Source organism: Sylvia atricapilla, chromosome 5, assembly GCF_009819655.1.
Source record: "Sylvia atricapilla isolate bSylAtr1 chromosome 5, bSylAtr1.pri, whole genome shotgun sequence".
NCBI classification, from domain to species: Eukaryota; Metazoa; Chordata; class Aves; order Passeriformes; family Sylviidae; genus Sylvia; species Sylvia atricapilla.
Genome location: NC_089144.1, coordinates 65,552,410 through 65,573,751, shown reverse-complemented (window position 1 = coordinate 65,573,751; position 21,342 = coordinate 65,552,410). Strand labels below are relative to the sequence as shown.

At 45.7% G+C, this 21,342-nt stretch overlaps 1 protein-coding gene across 8 annotated transcripts; it reads right to left on the bottom strand.

Annotated features, from left to right (window-relative positions):
• Positions 1-2,754: 2,754 nt before the first annotated feature.
• Positions 2,755-21,318, bottom strand: HEBP1 (heme binding protein 1). 8 transcript variants are annotated; one of them, XM_066319895.1, is made up of 6 exons: positions 21,150-21,318; positions 20,878-21,016; positions 19,208-19,388; positions 17,795-17,945; positions 9,029-9,093; positions 2,755-3,423 (listed from the first exon to the last, which is right to left on the bottom strand). In XM_066319895.1, the coding sequence occupies exons 1-5, from the start codon at positions 21,225-21,227 to the stop codon at positions 9,061-9,063; spliced, it is 582 nt and encodes a 193-aa protein (XP_066175992.1). In that variant the 5' UTR covers positions 21,228-21,318; the 3' UTR covers positions 2,755-3,423; positions 9,029-9,060. The 8 variants fall into 8 exon arrangements, with proteins under 8 accessions (XP_066175992.1, XP_066175991.1, XP_066175989.1 ...); XM_066319894.1 differs by lacking the exon at positions 9,029-9,093; XM_066319892.1 differs by lacking the exons at positions 2,755-3,423; positions 9,029-9,093 and adding an exon at positions 9,520-9,653.
• Between the last annotated feature and the right edge of the window lie 24 nt (positions 21,319-21,342).

Sequence of the window (21,342 nt, the reverse complement as noted above, 5' to 3'; positions counted from 1 at the left end):
AATAACCGATTCCCTCACCTTTCTGACATTCCCCTTACTCAGACAGCCTGGTGTGTAGTTGGTGTACATTGCCATAAGCGTGCATCGCTGGACAGTGCCTTCTTCAGACTCATTTTCCCCAGCACCAGTTACTCCCTTTGCCCTTTAGGAGCTTTTGTGGTTATAAATAGAAGGGACTGAACAGTCCTGAGCTTCCCTCTGTAAAGCAAGTGGTTTTTGACAGGAGCCAGAAATAGCACCCAAGGCCACTGAGCTGAGGGCTGCAGTGACAATCACCTCTCCTAGGAGGAAGCCCTCGAGAAGGAAATCCAGGAGCACCTGCTCAAATTTGCATTCAGAGCCCCAGCAAGCAGGCAAGGTGGAGTTGTGTCTCAGCAGCAAGCCCAGCCCTTGAGCACCACCCGGTGTGTCACTGCAGCCAGGTGTGGCTGGTGAGCTGTTGGGGAGTAGCTGCACTCAGTGGAGCTGTGCACTCCGGGGCACCCAGAGGATTCAGGATTCAGGCACGGGGGTTCAGCTGCCTCTGCCCCACGGCAGTCTCTGACACTGCACTGAGCAGTGAGGAACAATGGCCAGGAGAGTCCCTGTCCCACTCCAGACACCTTGGTTCCTTTTGACCTGGGACACATCTTGTCCCTTCTCCCTACCCTGCAGCACACTCACCCTTCTGCACTCACTTTTCCCTCCCTTAAAGTCAACACGTGCTGGCACATGCAGTTTCTAGGGAAAGTGGTGTTTGCTTTGCTTTTGCTATGGTGACAAGTGAAGCACTCTGCTAGATGTGAATGCCATTTTCTGCAAAAGACTTTCTGAAGTGCTAGGCATGGAGCAGGAGCTGCCCCTCTCATCTGACCAGGCTGATTTTATCTGTGTCTGTCTCCAGAGACAGCCAGGGCTCTGCCTGGCCGGGCGGTTTCTTCCATCAAACTGGTAACAGGTGCATTTGAGGAGAAAGCCAAGTCTATGGCTTACAAAATGGGCATCTTGTTCTCTAACTAATTAGTCAAGAGCTGAAATAGAATACTGTGTCTCCAACATATGTCACTGTCTGCTCTTTCCCTCTCAAAACAGTGTGCAGTGAGGATCCAATGCTTGAATTTAGAGAAATGCTCAAAATTTTTTATGAGATCCCTAATCACGGACAGAAAAGGACCTCAGTACCCTCTGGTACTGCTCCTTGCTCAGTGCTGTGAGAAACTATGTTTGCAAATGATCTCTTTACTGGTTTTGCCAGACTGGAGAAACACACTTGAATCTCAGAAGTTAGGCACTGAGGCGCTGCTCAGTGACAACTGTTCATCCCAGGGTGCCCCTATAATCCAAACCCCTCTATAATCCAAACAGTGGGCTGTTCCTGCAGGCACTCTCTTTTTAGCAGAATCACAGAATCACAGAATCATCAGGTTGGAAGAGACCTTCAAGATCATCGAGTCACACCCAGCCCTAACACCTCAACCAGATCATGGCACCGAGTGCCAACTCCAGTCTCTTTTTAAACATATCCAGGGATGGTGACTCCACCACCTCCCCGGGCAGACCATTCCAGTATTTAATCACTCTCTCTGTGAAAAACTTCTTCCTAATATCCAGCCTATATTTCCCTTGATGCAGCCTGAGACTGTGTCCTCTCGTTCTGTCAGTTGCTGCCTGGAGAAAGAGACCAACCCCCAGCTGTCTACAGCCACCCTTCAGGGAGTTGTAGAGTGATAAGGTCATCTCTGAGTCTCCTTTTCTCCAGGCTGAACAACCCCAGCTGCCTCAGTCGTTCCTCATATGGCTTGTTTTCCAAGCCCTTCACCAGCTTTGTTCCCTCCTCTGGATGCACTCAAGTGTCTCAGTGTCCATCCTGAACTGAGGGGCCAGAACTGGACACAGCACTCGAGGTGTGTCCAGTGCAGGGGCAGGATGACCTCCCTGCTCCTGCTGGCCACACCATTCCTGATCCAGACCAGGTGCCACTGGCCCTCCTGGCCACCTGCTGCACCGCCCCCTCTCACTGCCTCTTTGCCACGTCCTCAGCCCCTACTCCAGCCACCTGCGACCGGCGCCACGGGCCAAATGAAGGGGAGTCCAAGAGTGATTCCAGCACCCGCCTGGTACCCACGGGTGTTCTCCAGGGCAGTGTGCCACACCGTGGACGCGCCAACTCTTGCAGGATTGAAAGCAAACCCCTGGAAAACAAGGCGGAGGCTGCGGTGGGGTGTCTGGCTCCTCGAAAGGGAGAGAAGGCGGAGCGGGGAGGGTCGGGGCGAGCAGAGGAGCGATCCTCCTGTCATTCCGCCGGCGGCCGCCGAGCGGCGCTCCTGCCCCGCCGTGCCGGGGAAACGCGGGGTTACACCCCCTAACAACAGTGTTAGAACAGTGAAAAACGAGCTCCGCTCTCTTGTAAAAATTTATAAGTTTAATACAAAATAAAATAGACAATTAGGAGGCATAAGGGCAAACGTTCAGCAGAAAGCACACCCTTCTTTTTCCAATTGCTGTGTTTGAAGGGTTTGCTGGTTTACATATTCAATAGATATTAAAACATTCTTTTCCGTTTCAAGTTTCCCCGATCATCTCATTTGATAGATTTATTTGTGGGTGGCTCTACTTTGTCTGGTAACATGGGGTTTGGCTGGTTTTATTTTGAGAAAAAATCCCAGAAATCCAGCAACCTTTTTGCAGGGCCACAGGGTGACTCCTTCTCCATAATTCTTGGCTTGGACGGTTTCAGATGTCATAAAGAAAAAACTCAGTCTTTCTTCTATTCACTTCTTTTAAAAATTTGTAAGTTTTAATACAAAATAAAATAGACAATTAGGAGACATAAGAGCAAACGTCTTTCCACCATTCACACTATGCCACAATCAGAAAATACATTCATCACCTTTCTAAACTCTCATTAACAAAACACAGTACAGTACAATTAGACATATACTATTCATTCCAATATTTGTGAAAAGCCAACTTTATAATATGTATTTTAACATTATTATGATTAATAATAACCATAATAACAACAACAACGATGGTATTTCATGGCCTTACACTGAACTTCAATAAAATTTGCAATTTTGCCACAATGAAATGATTTCTTTGACTCAGCATGTTCCAACAACAAAAACAAAATCAAAAACAACAAAAAACCCTCATCACACCAATAAAATCCAAGCAACTATAACTTTCCAGCTGCTAAAGAAAGCTTGTCTACTGTGATGTTCTGCTTGTTTTATTCAGCAGCACAAAGAGCTTATCTCTGAACTCATTTTATTTTAGGCACAGTTTAGTTTGATTTCAACTAGCCTCTTCTTCGTTGTCTGCACTTCAGCTGCTGGAGAGAAATGGTTGCCTGGAGAGGCTGCTGCTCATCTTTGGCGAGGTATCTGTGGTCAAGGAAGATCAGTCAGACCCTTCACGGCAGATTCCTGGTGCTTCACAAGGCTGCAAGAGATGGGCAGTTTTGGGGGTGAGGAGCAAGTGGGCAGGCTGCTGGCAGATTGACTGGGTCACCAGCTCTGCTCCCCATTCTGTGCAGCCTCCCAAATGGAGGCCACCAGCTCCTGGACTTGCCTTGGTAGAACTACGCCAGTCAGAAAGCCAGGAGACCCCCAGTGTCAAAGTCTGTGGTGTCTGGCAGCAAGGTGGACAAATCTAGTGCACAAAGAAGGATCAGCTCTTTGTCCTTTCTCCTCCTCACCCATCGCCACTATCACTACTATGTACAGAGACTCTGTTATGGTTCTCCTTTGCTTTTTGGGTTAAAATCAGCAGTTTGTGTGAGATGAGACATTGATAGGGCCAAGATTAAGCACCCAGTTCCTAAGCACAGGTCAGCTCACAAGCAGATGGATTCACTGGTGCAAGCTGAGCCAAGGTGTGCTCAATTCTCCAGAGTACAGGCTGATGGAAAGACTGTCGGACAGTCGTAGTACTGCTTCAAATGACCTGAGAACTGTCTGTCCCCTGCTCCTGTCCTGCAAGGACATTGGCTCTGCTGCCAGCTGTGCTTAAGTGAACTCTCAGAAAGCTGAACAAAAACCTGTCCCACATGAGGATGATGATTTGAGAGGCTACCTAGAACAGAGGCTAAACAGTGTTCAAGGAATAAAGGAGGTATTTATTAAAAAGGCCTTCAAAGAACACACCTTGGGCACTACAAGAGCCTGGCTGAGGCTGTACCCATGATGGACACCGGGTACCATGTTTTCACACTTTTATAAGTTTTGATCCATTTACATATTGGGGTTAATTGTCCAATTACAGCTTGGGTTATGAAGTCCCATCCTCCCAGTTTGGTGTCCTCAATTTGCTGTTTATACTTCCTGGGCCTGAAGCTGTAACGGTGTCCTTGGTTCTTGGGCTGGAAAAGGATTGTTTTACCCAACAACCCTGTGAAGAGAACTTGCTAACGCTTCATATGGAGTTCAGAGTTATATACCAATGCAGTACGGAAAACATGAAAACTAAAACTTAAGGTGTCAAGGACACGAAATCTGGAGCCGTCTGTTTCACTGTGACATCGGACGTTCAGCGGCCAGGAGAGGGCACTGCGGTATCTGCATCCATCGAGAACACACGGTTCCGTTCCTGCCCAGTCACCAAGTGAGTTCACACCAGATCAGTAGTTCGTTTTTTGGTGGTGATCACATTTTTCATCCAACAGCAGTAGTGCTAAAACTAGATTTACCGAGGTGTCTAGCCCTGGCTCCAGCTACAAGTGGTTTTTTTTCCAAATCATCAGACAAGTGGGGTGGGAGGAGGGGAAAAGTCCTCTCTCTGCAAGTTTCATTGTGAACTTTGCCCTTTTTTGAGTATCATTTGTCTTTATTGTCTGGCAGTACTCTCTAAAAGTGGAATCGACTTTATGGAATGAATGAGGAAACGCTGAAAGAAGCTGCATGCTCCTTTACAGGATCCCAGAGATTAAACCCTTGCTAGTGTCTAGCCTTATTTCTCTTTCACAGTGCACTCATCAAATGTAGCCAGCTTTTGGGACATGCTCTGCCTCCAACTGTGCATACAACGCTCACACTGAAATTAATAGAAGCATGATAATACATTTGAAGTGAGAACATTGGGGAAAAAATTTAAATTCTTACAATGGCAAAAGTTTCTTTATTCCTCACCTTGGAGACATCTATAGGTCTAAATAAGGAATCATTTCTATGGATATGTCTTAGCACAATCCTAAGAAACAAAAAACCCATGAACTTGGTAACATATAAGGATTTTAAAAACACGTCTTTGTGGCCTCCATCTTAACAGAGATTTGTTACTGTGTTTATCTTAACAGAGATTTGTTACTGTGTTTAACCCCACTGTCTCAACCCCAGTTCTACTCTGGGGGATGGAGTATTGTTTGTGTTTGATGGGATCATCACAATACACGTGGACAAGGTGCTGGTCGCCAATTTGCATTGGAGACCTTAGATCAACTATTCAGAAATTCTGCTGTCTTGTTTTCAATATGCCTTTTGAGTTGCTAAGAGTCCTTGAGAAGGTCTTCCACATGCTTATCCTTCCATCACGCTAGCACGATGGGAAAAATGATACTTTTTACATTCAGGGCAGAAGGTGAAGGTCAAATTTTCACCATGCCTAGGTGAGCGCTCACCCACATGTCCAGGTGAATTGCTCTGTGTCATTCAGAAAAGAGAGTCAAACCTGGGCTGCTTCCAGGCAAGAGCTCAAACTACAGGAAGTGATGGAGTCACCCTGCCTGGAACTGTTCAAAAAACAAGTAGAGATGGAATTTAATTATATGCCTTAGTGGGTACGGTGGCATTCAATTGAAGACGGGACTTGATCTCAGAGATCTTTTCCAACCTATATGACTCTGATGCTGTGCCCTCATTCCCCTCCCTATAATGGAGTAATGCTCCCACCATGCTCCCTCTGTTTACAGGACAGAGGGGACCAAACAGGTAGGACAGCTCTTCTGAGCCGTCCTCAGAAGGGACACTATTATCAAGTATAAAGTTTAAGATCCTTTCCTGGAGGAGGATGTCCTCTCACCTAGCATTTCTCCTCTGCTCAAATGGAAGCTTCTGCAGGAAGAAATGAGGAGTGTCAAAATATCTGGATGCTCTCAGGGCAAAAAGTATAGGGGATGTTTAGTATAGGTCTTCACATTCAGACTGTCCTGTTGTCCCTGGCACTCAATGACAAACCAAGCACAGAGGCTCAGTTCAGCCCACACTGGCAGCTGGACTCCAGGATCTTTGTGGACCCTCCACTCCAGCACTAACATTTGGCCTGTTCTGCCCTACCAGCTAGACAAAGCAAGTGCAGTTTCCCAGAAGAAGCTGCATTCCTGCCACTTCTGCTGTGTAAAATCAGCCAGCAGCACCTTACTGAAGAGATTTCATAAGAGGGAGGAAGTCATGGGTTAGCGGCACTTGGTCAAGGATTTTTCTGGCTGCAGCTATGCCTGGCTGAAACTCCTGATCCTTGTCTCATGAGCTGGACCAGATTTGCAGTCATGAGCAGACATCAGGGGGAATGGGAGCATCTCCCAGTCAGGCAGAATGACCTCCTGTCTCCCTAGGCAGAACAGCTGAGATGCAGCTCCCTGCACCCAAACCATCCATCCTCCCACTGCACCATGGCCTCCTCCTTAGTGTCCATCTGTTACCCTGGCCAAGGGGAGGAGAAAAGCAGGAGTGGAATGTAATCCTGTCACATCATGCTGACAGTGAGCATTCATCCTCTGCAGCTTCCTCTGAGCATCTGTAGCACTGCTTTTCCTGTCTCAGCTTCATCCAGCTCTGCAGGTGAATTCCTGAAAGGGCTGTGAGCTAACTGTGCTTTCTAAAGACCTGAAGAATGAGGACATTATTTGCTTTGGTTGTCGATGGGCATCAAATGGTGTGAAAGAAATATATGCCTCAAATCCATCACTATCTAGGACCAAAATAACAGATAAAAGGAGAAAATCTGTGGGAGTTATCATTATATGGAGTTGCCATGGAAATAGCATGAGAGAGCTTGGAGGAGAGCTGACACACTATGTCTCCAGGAGGGCATAAATCTCCAGCTAGCCTCACTCCTTTTATCACATTAACAGACGATTTTTTTTTTTTCTTCAGCAAGGGGTGGGAAAATATCAAAGCACAGTTTTGACATTTTTGTCTATCCCTTGATTTCTCTGATAAAGACCTCCCTGACCCCTCAAGAAACAGAAAAGTGAACCCTAATGCTATTGGTAAGTTGCCCTAGAAACCATGTAATAATTTCAGTAAAATGGTAAGAGGGATGTAATTTTAAGCAGAAAATATTACTGACTTGTGAAATCATATTTAAATAACCCTTTACTAAAAATGTACTATTCTAAGAGTTTTTTCAAATAAAAAAAATTATGATCTTCATTTAAAAAGTGTTTTAAATGCTGATTTCTAAAGAAAAGCATTACAATTTGAAGGATCTCTTTCAGGTGAAGTTGTTGTCTTGTGGCATTGAACTGTTCTGGGAAGTCTGCTTTATTCTATTCTCTCAATTGCCAAATCCCACTTTTAATCTATCTCATCCCCCTGATCAGGACAGGACAACCAAGTCTGCTCATAGATTATATCCTGAGACTTCACAAACACATCTCCAAGGCATGACGTTGTACAGGGGTGATGCTTTTTATGGGTGACATCCTCCTTCTCACAAGTCCAGCTCTCCACCCTGCGCTTCCCGGCCAGCATGGCTCACTGCTCTGGTGGTCAGTCCCCACTCAGGGCTATCAGTGGTGGCCGTGGCCACCTGAGCCAGAGCAAACCACCACTTAGATGCTAGCACTCACCTGCACCTGAGTACAGGTGTGCAAGTGTGAGTGAATGAAACCACTTCTGTTCAGTAACAAAATTGTTGCCCATGCCTATAGGGCCTCACATGTTCTTCTGCTGTATTATTGCTCCAATTTTGCAAAATGCTTTCCCAGGATATTGGTTTACCAGCTGTATCTTCCACCCTTTCCTAGGGCTTAGGCTGCTACAGGTTGTTATTGAGCACCTTTAGAGGCAAGAACATTCAGCCAGCAGCCAGGCTCTACAGGGCAGAGGGTGGACAGGAAAGCCTGGAGCAGGGCAGCAGCAAAGCCTTCATATTTGTACCTGCTCCCTTTCAGCAGATCCCACAGGTGGAAAAGGAAAGATGCCCAGGACCCTCCAACAAGACCTTATCCTCCCCACAATGAGTATCAATGCATCAGCCCTGCATGATTACTGCAAGGGCGAGTGAGATGAAAGGAAGCAGAATGACAAGAGAGGAAGACAAACAGCATGGTCCCCAAATGCTCCTCTAAGAGCCAATTCAAGTAATGTTCCAGCTATTGACCCAGTTATTTCTCAGAGCACCATCTCACCAACTGAATTTCTACCCTATCTGTGACTCCACTTACAAAATCTGGAACCCCAAGAGATATAAAGGCTTACATTTTGAAAACCAAAATAACAAAGCCATGGAATTAATTTGTGTGGGGTGACAACTGTGGGCCAGGCTTCTTCTTTGGCTTATAGCCATCACTTTTGCCATAATGGCAGCAATTTCAAGTGTTTTCCCTAAGGCTGTCTTAAAGAAAAAAAGGGAGGAGAGGTGAAGGGAGGAAGGTCTCTTTTGACACCTGCATTTCAAAGACAAAAGTCTTAAAATTACCTAAGAACAAAACTTGTGTTAAATTATTGTTGATTGTTTTGTCTCTTTGCTCAGCATCAATTCAAGATAAAATTATACACATAATTTTATAAATGCTATTTCTAAAGCTGTGGATACATATTATGCATATTTTGTGCCAAAATGAATCCATTTTTACCCCTATGAAATGACAAGTCCCAAACACTGAATAATTCCACAGGGGCTATTTTTAAGGCACTTGGTGGTGCATTTGTTGCTGAGTAGCATCTCTCTGTCTATAGCCATGGGAATAGACACCATTTTTAGCTTCTCATAATTCAGGAGCTGGATTCAGTCCAGAAGAGTTTGTCACAACAATTTGAAAGGCTACTTATGATAAACGGATTTGTGGATTATGGGATCAAATATTTCAGAAAACAATTGTGCTTACCTTCATATCAGGACTGTCTGGGGAGCTCATAGTCATCCCCTTGCTACATGCCCCAGGAGCAGGAACTGCAGTCACAGGGAAATTCTCTGTCAGGGTGGAAGTTCCCAGGATATTTTCCTCATTTCCCTAGTGTGCCTGGTTGTACCTTGCTGCTTTCAGCAGAGTTATCTGGAAGCAGGTACCTTCAGTATCGCTTCAGGATTGTTATTTTCATTTGTTTCTACCCAAGGAAAGGGAAAACATCCAGAGCCTTTTCAAATGCTACTGCTTTAGCATCAGGAGTGGGAGTAACTTGAAAGGTGAAACAAAAATCCCTGTCTGTATCTGCAGGGTTTTTTGCTACATTATGTGCATTCTGGGCTTCCATTCAAAATAAACAAAATTTTAAAGGCCAAAACCTAAATCACATGCTTCAGAAATAAGCCCGCATTTTTCTCTCTTATTCAGAAATAGCATCATCATGATGAAAAATAGATGAACTCCTGTTGCCTGTTTACCAAACCAGCTCTGTGGAGAGCTGTCTCTGGCCAAACCACTCCCCTGGCTCAAGATCTGGCCTTCATTCCTGGATTCAGAGAGACGTCCTGTGCAGCCATTTGGAAGCTGATACAAACCACACCTGCACCTGAGAGGCAAAGAGAGGTACAGGGCACTGCCTGCCCCACACGTGAGCAGTGCCACTGCCATACCTGCTGAGATCTGGCATAAAGCTACACAGGGGTCAACACACGGGCAGATTAACAAGTACATCTGAGAGGAACAAAACCACCCTGGGGCACCCTCTGTGCTTGAAACTGCACCCAATTTTTCTGTCTCTGTTTGCTCCAGGCCCTGTTACCCCATTTGGATCAAAACCTGCAGAACAGCTTTCATCATTCTGAAATCAGCTGGGCAGGTTTCCAACCTGAGGGTGTTTTAGACCAGGTTCCCAAGACGCAGTATCTCATAAAATTGTCATTTCTGTTTCCCTCCCTGCCTCGGGACAGGGAGGAGCACTTGGAACGGTCTCAGCCTGCACTTTGTGCCCGAGGATTTTGTCCTTCCAGGGAAGCAGCGCCAAAGATGTCCTCGGAGGAAGAGCATTGCTTTCCACAAAGGCGTATACCAGAATCTTATGCAAAGCAGACGGCAACACAGCGGGAGGAGAGTCAGGCAGGGAATTTCCAAGGAGATCTTTGCTCCCTGGGCCCTGCTGTAGGGAGGAGATGTAGTCTGTCTCAAGGCAGGGCTGGAGAAGCTGGGAGGAATCTCTGGTTCCTATTCTGTCATTTACTGTGCTGCAGCCATCACAGCAGGAGCCCTAAGGGGGAAAGTGTGAGTTCTGAAAGGGGCTTTGTAGGCAATCCACGGATGGCTGGGACAAGGAATTCTGCTGACCTGTATATTCTAGAACATGTGCTTTTATTGCAAGGGTCGTGGGTAAAAGGGCCTTGCCTTCAGCCACCAGCCTGGGCTGGAGGGAAATCCCAAAGACAGAGGGAGAGAAAACAGCAGGGTGAGAGCTGAGAGAGAAGGGAGCGAGAGAGCAAAGGGCAGGGGGGGAGAGAGCAAGAGAGAGCGAGAATAGGGGGAAGAGGAAAGGTAAGAGGCAAGAGGTAAGAGAGTTAAGAGAGTTAAGAGGTAAGAGGTAAGAGTAGCGGGAAGGAGAGGAGGAAGAGGTAAGAGCAAGAGTTAACAGAGTTAAGAGAGCGAGGTCTTTGTTACAATACATTATATCTTCTTTTGTGATGAATATTCTAATTTACAGTGACCAACAAATACAAGACACAAAATCCTACAGAATCTACATACAGCCTATAAGAACTACTATATTACCATACTGTGTTATATTTTAAACTCTAAAAACTACTCTTTAGACTTGGGTTTTACTACATTGACCTTTGGATCCCTTAGCCAGCAGAAAGGGTTCTGCTCAATCGGAATGGATTCTCCTTCAGCTAGCTAGGCCATTGTTTTCAGGTTCTATAGTAACTAAGACTCAGTATCCTACAACTCAAAGTCAGCTTTCATTTCTATTTCGATTATAGGTTTCATATTTTCAAAATCTTTTCTAAGCAATCATATTTATAAGGTTTCCCTGATTCATCTTCCCCAACAGGGCTTGTCAGTCTCTCCACCAACATCCCCCACAGCAAAGGGCCAGTGCAGGAGGTTTGGGGGCACCAACACAGCCTCACACTGCCCACCCCAAGACAGCACAACTAAGGCACTGACCTTCTCCTTCCTACACCTCCACAGGAGTTTTTCTTCCCTTACAGGCTGGGTTTCCCATCCATAGGTACCAGCTGCAGGTGTGTCACGGTTTAACCGCAGTAAGCAATGGAGCATCGCACGGCTGCTCGCTGACTCGCCCACCCTGGTGGGATGGGGAATAGAGGCAGAAGAATAAAAGTGAGAAAACTTGTGGGTTGAAACAGAGGCAGTTTAATAGATAAAGCAAAAGCCTGTATGCAAACAAAGCAAACCAAGGAATTAGTTCACCACTTGCCGTGGGCAGGTAGGAGTTTCAGCCATCCCGAGGACACCAGGATCCCATCACGTGGAACAGCTCCTCAGCAAGAAAAATAACACCACTCTGAGCATCCCCCCTCACTTCTTGCCCCCCACTTTATATGATGTGTGGCACCATATGGACGGGAATATCAGCTGGGGTGAGCTGTCCCAGCTCTCTCCCCTCCCAGCTTCTTGTGCACACCTGGCCTACCTGCCAGAACAAGAAGCAGAAAAGGCCTTGGCTCTGTGTAAGCACTGCTCAACAATAGCAAAAACCTCTCTGTATTATCAACACTGCTTTCAGCATAAATCCAAAGCACAGCCCTACACCAGCTACTATAAAGAAAATTAACTCTATCCCAGCCAAAACACACTCAAACTGGAACATGAGAGGCATGGCAATTACCCCCAAAAAACACCACTGCAGTAACCATCCCCTTCAAAGTACTCAGACTAAATAATACTACAGTTCATGAAAGATACTTCAATGAGACAGCACATGTTGATTTGGAAAGATGTTCCTTCACAAAGCTGAGTCATAAAGAAGATTGGGAAGGTCTTCAATCAGTGATTAAACAGCCTAGAAAGATCTATCAGCAAGGGAGTGCCCAAAATTGTCATGCTGTACACTATCTTTTATTTCATTGCTTTGCTTTAAGTAAAAGGCTTCATTTATTTCATTTGTCTGGGTACAATGCATTTCAAATTTCAGATCTCCTCTTACTCACAGCAACATTCAATTCTGTTGATCTTGTACTTCACAAGTTGTGTGGGAAGGTGTCCGAACCTTTTGTCTAATCAGAGAATTCACTTCAACTGGTTTTTTGGACTCCAATTAGGAAAGGCCTTAAATTAAACACTAAGGATATAAGAAAAAAAAATTAATGAGATTGGAAAACACTGGAAAAATACTTAAGAATAGTTGCCATGGCAATCCCTCCCTGCTTTCATGTGCTGAAGAACACACATCCCAAACACAAACATCTCTTGGAACCCACCAAGCTTCCATGTCCGGCCACAGGCGAGGTGGGCAGTTGCCCACATGATACAGGCTGGGCTCTGGTGTCACACCACAAGGATCCCCAGAGTCAGGTCACATTGCCAGGGTCACAGTGCACACCCAAGGTCATCCAGGTCACAGCGCAGATCAGGGTGTTGCAGCACGTGGCATATTGCAGGATGTGGTTTCTGAGATCTTTCACTTCCACTGGTACTTTTAAAAACCTGTGTCTTAGATCCAGGCTCCTCAACCCAGTCTTCTCACAGGGACTGCACAGAAGATATATCTAAGACTTCCTTGGCACCTTGGGCTGCTGATCAGACAGACTTCACGCTCAGTCTAAGAAGAGTGCAGCTCCTTTCACCCCAGTCACTCAAATTTCTCTTCATGGGGGTGGGCAGCAGTGAGGGGTACAGGAGTGGCATGCACCCAACGCTCACCTAGGTACAGGGTCTGGATGTAGAATTAAGCAGACAGAGCCTCAGGAATCAAGCAGCATTTGTGCTGACCCATCTTCTGCAGCAGCTCCCAGAGGACTAGAAAAAAACCCATCTACCATCGCTGAAATCTATCTCGTGCAACGGATTCTGCTGAGAGCAAAGTAAAGATTATGAATAAGCTGACAAAACCTGCCTGCTGTTGGCATAGGCACCAAGCAGAGACAGAGTAGCTATGCTGGAAGTGTTTCATCCATTACTGTCAGAGAAGTACCTTTTTACCACTGATCCCGCTCTAATAAATCATGTTGCCAAGCAGTTTTATAGAGGTGTTATACATTCAAAGCTACTTATGGTCCTGTTAAAAGAGATGCATTTCTTTTTTAGATCAGCGTGGCTGAAATGCTGTCACAGAAGAAAGAGAGCTGCTGCTCAGAGCACTATTCTAAAAGAAGTATTATTGTAATTACAATAGGGAGGGACGACGTGAGCTAGGAGCCACAATCTTCTTCCTCTGACCCATTGCCTTGGGGCAGCATTACAAAGCTGAAAATTTGTGACCATAAGTGCAATAGCTGCTCACACACTCTTTGCCAGGGGGATTGATGAATATGGGGAAATAATGATGTTACTTCCTCATTCACCATAGATCACCCATCCCCTCAAAGTGGCTGGAGTATTATAAATCTGGCAAGATGTATATGGACAACTTAACCAATTAGCTCTTTTATAAAGGCTGTCATCTTCTTAATGGAGTGTTAGATATATTAAGGCATGTGTCTACAAAGCAAAGCATCTCTTTCTGAAGCTAACGAAGTTCTCATTCTAGCAGTCTTAAAACTTCAGTCTGCAAATGTTCGCCCTGTGGCTGCATTCACTCTAGTGAGTTATTCAGTGACTACAGAAGCCAAACAACAGATCAAAGTAGCTGGTCTACACACACACTACATACACATACATTTACACCCATACGCATGCAAATATATATATATATATATATATATATATATATAGGGTTTACTATGGTTAATACCAGCAGGAAAATTCCTTACTAACAAGTGGAGTACCTTAGGAAGGTTGTATATCCAGCACAGCTAAATCTACATGGCATGTGCATAATTTCCTTAAAATTATGCCTTTAAATTTGGCTCTGTTTAAACGTAGCCCTTCCTGTGGCCAGTCCTATCACCATCATACCACTGCTTTGCATAGCACTGAGAGGGCCCTGCCCAGCTGCTAATAAGCAGCAAGGGCACTCCTGTCTCTGGAAGGCTGTGATAATTCCCAGGACCACTCCCTGCTGAGCCTGTCCAGCCCAGCACAGGCAGCTTTGGAGCCGTTCCACTTCACTGACAAGTGAGATGATGGGAAAGGGGCCACAGGCAGCAGTGCAGTGTCTGATGCACATACCCACCTCCCAACAACCCAGCAAGGCAACCTCCAGCAGCACTGGGGGGCCTCAGCATGGAGAAACATCCACTTTCAGTTTTCCCAGCACTGTCTTCTTAAATCAACACACAACAGACAACTTCATGGTGCCCTGTCAAACAACTGAAAAGCACCAAAATCTTTCCATTTCAGCATTCACCAGAGACAGAAAAAGACATTGCACAGGCACAGACGAGAAGCAAGGAGGTCTCTAGGCAATCTGCTGTACTCTAATCTCTCTGAGAACAAATACTGCAGAGCATGGAGAAAATTTTTGTGCTAACATCAGTTCAGGAGTCAATTTTATGTAACCGTGTTGGTGGCCATGCTGGCCTTGGGTCAAAATCCAGAACGCACCTCTGACTTCTGACCGCAGCACAAAGAGGTGGCTGGAAATCCTCCAATGTCAACAGTGACTCTGGCTGTCCAAATAAACATTCACTTGCAATGACAGAGGCGTATCAAAAAGCTGACTGACCCAGCTGCCTAAGGAGCAGAGAGACAGGCTGCTGGAAACCCTCAGACAAAGAGTATTTCTACCATTCTGCAACCAAAGGACAAGAGGATGCCATGAATAGTAACTTTACCTTATTTCTAGGAAGCAACTGACAAATGCATGACATAAAATCCACCTGGGTCCACCAGCACAATAAGAGAAATCCTTGGGCCCACATTGCACTAGAGATAGGGAAATATTTAAAGGAAGTCTGAGTGTACAGTTCGTATAATCTTGTCTCAGGTGTCCTCTACTGTCCATCAGAGGGAAAGGGCACAAAGCTAGATGGACCTCAATGGGACAAAATGGCTAACATTTCTGGATCACAGATCGTGTTGAAAACCAGTCACAAGTATTTGCCTGAACATGGATGTGTTCATTGCTTGTGAGCTCCAGCCATAGGAACACATAATTTTCCTCAGGTGAGCAGGCCCCTTGTTTCTACATTAACACAAATACATCACTCAAAGCCTCTCAATGGCTGGAACAAATGAAGGAGATTATTTCATCAGCTACTGTTTCTCATAGTCAGATAATGCAGGGCCACACCAGGATACTCAAAAATAGTGATTTATTGGAAAAAGCATTATGACTATTTATAAATGCTGTGACTTGATTAGTACCCCAAACAGAAAGATGAAGTGGCAACCTACAGTCTAGGAAATCAACTGCTTCCACTGAGCCCACAAAGTCAGTGATCAGCACAGAAGCTGTAAATCACAGCATTATTTTTTATTTATTTCAAAACTGTAGAAAATGCAGACAAAACACAGGCATCTTTGTGTGTACAGAAAGGGCAATTCAGTTTGCGTAAGGGTTTGACATTATTTAACAATGTTTATGAAATTCTATCCTGCCTGCCTGATGCAAAAGCCCTGCAGTAGCAGGGCTGCACAGGCAGAGCCTACAGATGTTTACTCTCATTGTTGGGTCTGAAACTCTTACTCTCTCTGTTCAGAAGGTATGCATTTTATAAAAGAACCCCACCATGGTGCTGAGATGTGCAGCTCTGTTTATACCAGCTTTATTATTGGCGTTCCTATTATCTGAGATTTCACAAGATACATTTTGAGAAATTTCAAGGTTTTGGTCATTGAAGGACATTCACCACAGGTTACAGACTGTATCCACACAAGCTCCAAAACAAACCTGGGAAGGCATAAACTGGACAACACTGTGCTCCTTCATTTAATCCACACAGGTTAAAATAATCTGAGACATGAACAATCCCTTTGGATTCAGGCACAAGCTTAAAAGGACATTTGCTGCTCCAAAAATTCCTACAAAAGCCTAATTCTTTGTCTTGATTTCTCTTTTTGTTTTTCCTCCCCTGCACTGCAATCACTAACCACAGCGAATAGCTTTTCCCCCTCATTGTTTGGTTTTTTGCTTAATTAAATGATATCTGCTCTTTTTACCCATCCTGAATTAACTGCTCTTGCACCAGGTGATTGAAACTCTCATGAAGTTCACAGCAAAGCTCTTATATGGCTCTTAAAGCAAGAGAGAAAAGGAAAGCCCATCAAAACCTCAGGTTTCCTCCTTTTGCTGCTGAGATTGGTTCTCAGAAAGCAGGCACACATGCAACAGCTTGACCAGCCAGAAGCCAAGATGCCATCTGATAAATGACTCTTTCAGCTCCAGGCGGAAACGGCTTTTGGAAAGCACCTGAACTATGGGGCACTTAATCACCAGAGGACAGCACCTCTTTTAGTGCAGGTCATGGATTATACACAGCCAGTAGCAGGGCGTGTGAATATTCCCACTGTGGGCATTCTGCTGTCTCCTTGGCAGAGCCAACAGCTAAATTGCTGGTTTGATGCCTGACATTTCAACATTGCCACTCTTCCTGAAACATGACCCCACACTTGCTGTTGTATTTGAAGTTTCCAAAAGGCTACTGTTTTCCTTTCCCTCCTCTAAAGAAAACAGCTGGTCTGAGTAGCCCTTCAAAAACTGACACCTTTTAAGAAAAGATTTTTAGATTGGCACCCATGGTAGTTTCACCATATGTTCACCATTCTTCAAATGCACCCTCAGATCACAAGTAATAAGCATTTGCTTTCTTCCCAGCCTTGCAGTTCTCCAATTCAATTAGATAGCCACGCACATTTCTGCTTCAGCCCTTGCATAGGCTAATTTTAAGGAAAGGTTACACAAAAGTAATAGGAAGGTGAGGAAACAATCTTGAGGTCTCTAGGACACATTGTCCAGCTACCAGCTGAAGTGAAGACACAGCACATGCCAAAACATGTCTCCTCAAACGGAAGAAAGCTGTAAAAAGAATCCGTATCTTTCTCTGAATGACGTTTCTCAGACACATGACAGAAGTGTTGATCTTCTGCACACTCTGAATTAATGTAAAGTATGTTTATTTTCACTATGCTGTGCTGGTAGCCATGCCCATGTCCCTTTAGATTGCTTGTGGAATGGCAAAGATAAAAGCAGCATTTTACAGCTGCAGCAAACTGAAGGAGATCAAAAAGTCTGTGTGCACTTTTGTCATGTTCCCCTGAGCACCTCAGGTGAGACTAATAGTCTGCCTACACTTGAATGTGACTCTTGTCAGTCAATTAAGTACTTTTGGCTTTCTCAGCACTGAACTCTGGAAGCAGGAAGGAGATAAAAAACAAGCCATGAAGAGATCAAGAGAGTCTACGTGGCTGAGGACCCAGTCTGGAATGAAGGAGCAGGACCATCAGGAGAGTCAACAAGCGTTCTTCTAAAATGACTTTTATGGTCCACAAGAGACTAAGGCATAAGCATGGAAAAAGGCAAGTGATAGGTTTTTTTTTTTTGCCTCTGCTGAACTATTAGTTTATTTTAAAGAGGACAGGGACATAGTGTGGGGAGGTTATCAGTGCAGGGCAGCACCACGGGGAGCCAGACATTCACTCCTTCACAAACCAGACCTCATTGCGGCGTCCGTAAGGCTTCATAGGGGGGTCGTAACCATTGCACAGGTAGAAATCCTTGCGGTAGGCAGCATCACTCCCCAGAGCAGCCTTCAGCTTGGCAGCGTAGTTCACATAATCTGCCTCTTTGGCATAGCCACCAAACTGCCTGCAAAGAAACCAGAGAGGTGTTGAGCAGTCCTGGCAAAGCATAGAAGGAAGAGAGAGAGCCACATATATAGCCACAGTATATTTAGACACACATTTTCATCCAGGCCCTGCCAACATGCACTGATGTGGGCACCGCTCATTGTGAAGCAGCACACTTCATCAGATGAAGTCTCATGGGTGACACAGCCAAGGTGCAGTCATCCATTGGAAGGCCCCAAAGTGGTCTCTCCAAACAGCTCCATGTCTGTCAGCCAGCAGAATGGCCCTGCTCTGTCAATCAGCACCATATCAAAGAAACAACTTTCTAAAGCACAAGGTTATCCCCAAGTCAGCTCAACCCACAGTCCTCACCAATGCTGTCAACAGCCATGTTTACTGTGGTGTGAACAACCATCTGCTGGAAAGATCACGAACAAAAGCCAAACTCTAGCTAGCCCAAGAAAAAGGGGAGGTCGGAACAGACAATTGGCAATTACACAACACGATGCTCTTTAAAAGGGGTGGACAGAAATAGGTCTGGTTTATGTCAACCTCCCACTGTGAAAATACATTTTTAACATCACCAGCAGGAACTGTTTCCACATCAGCCTGCACCTCACCACCCTCCCTCAGGGCCAAGGTTTGAGACAAAACAGGCTGATATTGCAGAAGTGGACCACACCCAGCGCAAAGGCCAAGCAGCAGTCAGAGGCAAGAAAGAATCAGTTAAAGTGAACCAAAATAGTTCAAGAAAGTATACAGGGGAACCTCCAAAGGGTAAAGACAGGCTGAAGAGCTTATTGCTATTGTGATGGTAATTGAGTCCAGGCTGTCAGTCAACAGCCCAAGACATTCAAAGGTGACTGGAAGCAATGCTTGTTTCCATGGTGGAGTCTGGTATGAGTCCATCTGAATGAGGCTTCAGTGGGCAGCTTGAATACCACACCAAAGAGCATTCTTAATGACTAAGAACAATCTGGAACCCAGAAAATGGGAAAAACAATAGATTTCTACAATAGAAATGGCACAGTATCTTTCAGGGCTAGTCTCCATGCTTGTTTACCCAGTGGAAAAAAAAATGCATATTCCAAATCAGTGCAGCATGACCAGGGCTAAGAGGTGACAAAAACCACCTGTCTTCAGTCTAGACATACTCCTCCATTTCCCTCTGCCACATGCACCCCTTGTACAGCAAGTCACCTGGTGAAACAAATACTGCTCTTCAGAGCACCCTAAAGACCTCATCACTTCAGACTGGAGATTCCAGGATGCATTCCTTACGTGGAATAAATGGTCAGCTCCTGTCTTTCTTCAATCTTAATGCTTTCATCAGTAGGACAAGGAGGGTTGTCTTGAAACTGGCTCGGGATCCGCAGAGAGACTTTCACCTTCTGCTGAAAGGAGCCATCTTCAGCAGGAAAGGCAGTGATGGAGACAGGAGCAGTCATGCCCATTCCAACCCCTGAAACAGACACACAGACATTACTAAAGAAGTCTAGGCTCTCAGGAACTCACAAACTTTACAGGGAATTCACAAAAGCTAATTTTACTTTTGGAAAACTCCTCATATGAATGAGGGCCTTGTCAGGATTGGGCTCCTCTGGGGAAGCAGAAGAGCCATCATAGGCTTCTGGTTGGGCCAAGCTCTCTCTCCACACCAGGAGCCTGGAAAATAAGTGTCCCTCTGGAATGTTTTTTATTAATGGAGCTGCTTTTGTGGTTCTATGAGACACTTCGTTTTTCTGACAAATCAGCTGTAAGACAGCAGGGTCTGTAGCTCCAGGGCAGGCCAGCGGCACGTATCAATCAACATCAGCATTTTAATTAACACTATCTACACTTAGTCATTAGCCCATAGCTAATACTGGGCTTTCTCTTAAAACCTTCCAAATGCTTCCAGACATACTACAGGTTCCAGTGCCCTAAAACTCAGTGCTGTTATGGCTTTCAGCAGGACTGTTCATGCTGTCCACACTACAGGAATAGTATGATTTTTTCCTACTCATCCCCACCAAGAAGTACCGTATGGCACTGAAGACCAGTTTTCTTCACTCTTCCTGCAGCAGTACGGAACCTCCAAACCTCAGGATCAGACAGCCATAAAAACAGCTGAGATCAAGGCATGTCTTTTTCATTTCTTTTTCTTTGATATCATACCTGTGTTTGTGTCACATGTTATAGAAGGAACCCTTTCTACTACACTAACAGCGATCATCACCTTTCTAAAACTGTTGCTGCAAATACCATTTCCAACTGCATCCACCTCCTACTCCTAAAGAGACCACAATAGTACCTCTATTAGATGCTGGAGAAAGGTGTTCAAGAACATCTATCTATATGCCTCAGAGCTATTCTGTAGTCTTCTTCTGCTATGAATGGTTAAAATGTGCACACTTTAGTAAAATGAGAATTAGAAGCAATCACCTGGAAGCGGTGCCATAAAACATTATGATATACCACTAAAAAGGAAGCTCATTGTTCATTACCCTTTCATGAATAAAAATAGCCAGATAAAATATCAAGGTCATAACTGTTATTTCACTGCCCACCAAGGCACATCACAGAATTGAACTGTCCCAGATACCCTGAATTTCATCAGCTACTGCTCACCCAGGGAGCTCTGATAGATACATGTCTGCCTGTCCTCACTTTATACCAGCTGCAAGGTAACTCGTTCCTGTTTAAACAAATAATTTTTGAGATTTCACTCTGAAACAGAGATGGCTTATACGCGAACACAAAGCGTATAACACAAACGAGTTGGCTGGGCAGGACTTAACCTGCTGCAAATTTACTTTTCCCAGTGAGGGGCCATCCCCATCAAAGACCCCCAGTGCCAGGAGCCACAAGCCAGGCGGGCCTGCAGTGCCATTGCCTCCATCCATCCTGCTTTCACCAAGCCTCAACCACAAACATCCGCCAAGCCCAGGGGGGCAGGCAGCATCTCTCACCTCTGTCGTTGCTTCCCCCGACATATTTGAGGAGCTTGACCGCCCCTTCCTTCGAAGCTTCGTCGAACGGCTTCCCCACCAGCTCCACCGCCGCGAACCTCCCGCCCTCGCACGTCCTCTCCTCGTAGCTGACCTGATCCTGGGGAAGGAGATGGGGATGGAGGCGCTGCCAGGAGGAACGCACTGCTCGGGGGTGACACCCGCTTTCCCTCGCAGCGCCTTAGCGCAGAACCGCCCGGGAAACAGCGGCGGCCGCCCGCCCCGGCACAGACCTTCTCGCCCTTGTTCAGCAGGCGGTAGGGCCATGCCTCCACCGTGCTCAGCAGCGAGTTCTTCACCATGCCCAGCATGATGCCGCAGCTCAACCTCTACCCCGCTCGGTTCTTCTCTGCCCTGCTCAGCTCGGCTCTCGCCCTGCGGCTCGGTTCGGCCCCGCTGGGAGGAGGTGGGAGGGCCGGAGCGCCC

Coding starts and splice junctions, on each gene's coding strand:
- HEBP1 (XM_066319888.1), bottom strand. CDS start 21,227: ATGCTGGGCATGGTGAAGAACTCGCTGCTGAGCACGGTGGAGGCATGG. Junction 21,017..21,149: donor TGCTGAACAAGGGCGAGAAG/GTCTGTGCCGGG, acceptor CTCCTTCCCCAG/GATCAGGTCAGCTACGAGGA. Junction 10,329..17,794: donor CTTACGGACGCCGCAATGAG/GTCTGGTTTGTG, acceptor TTTCCCCCTTAG/GGCTCCTGCTGTGATGGCTG.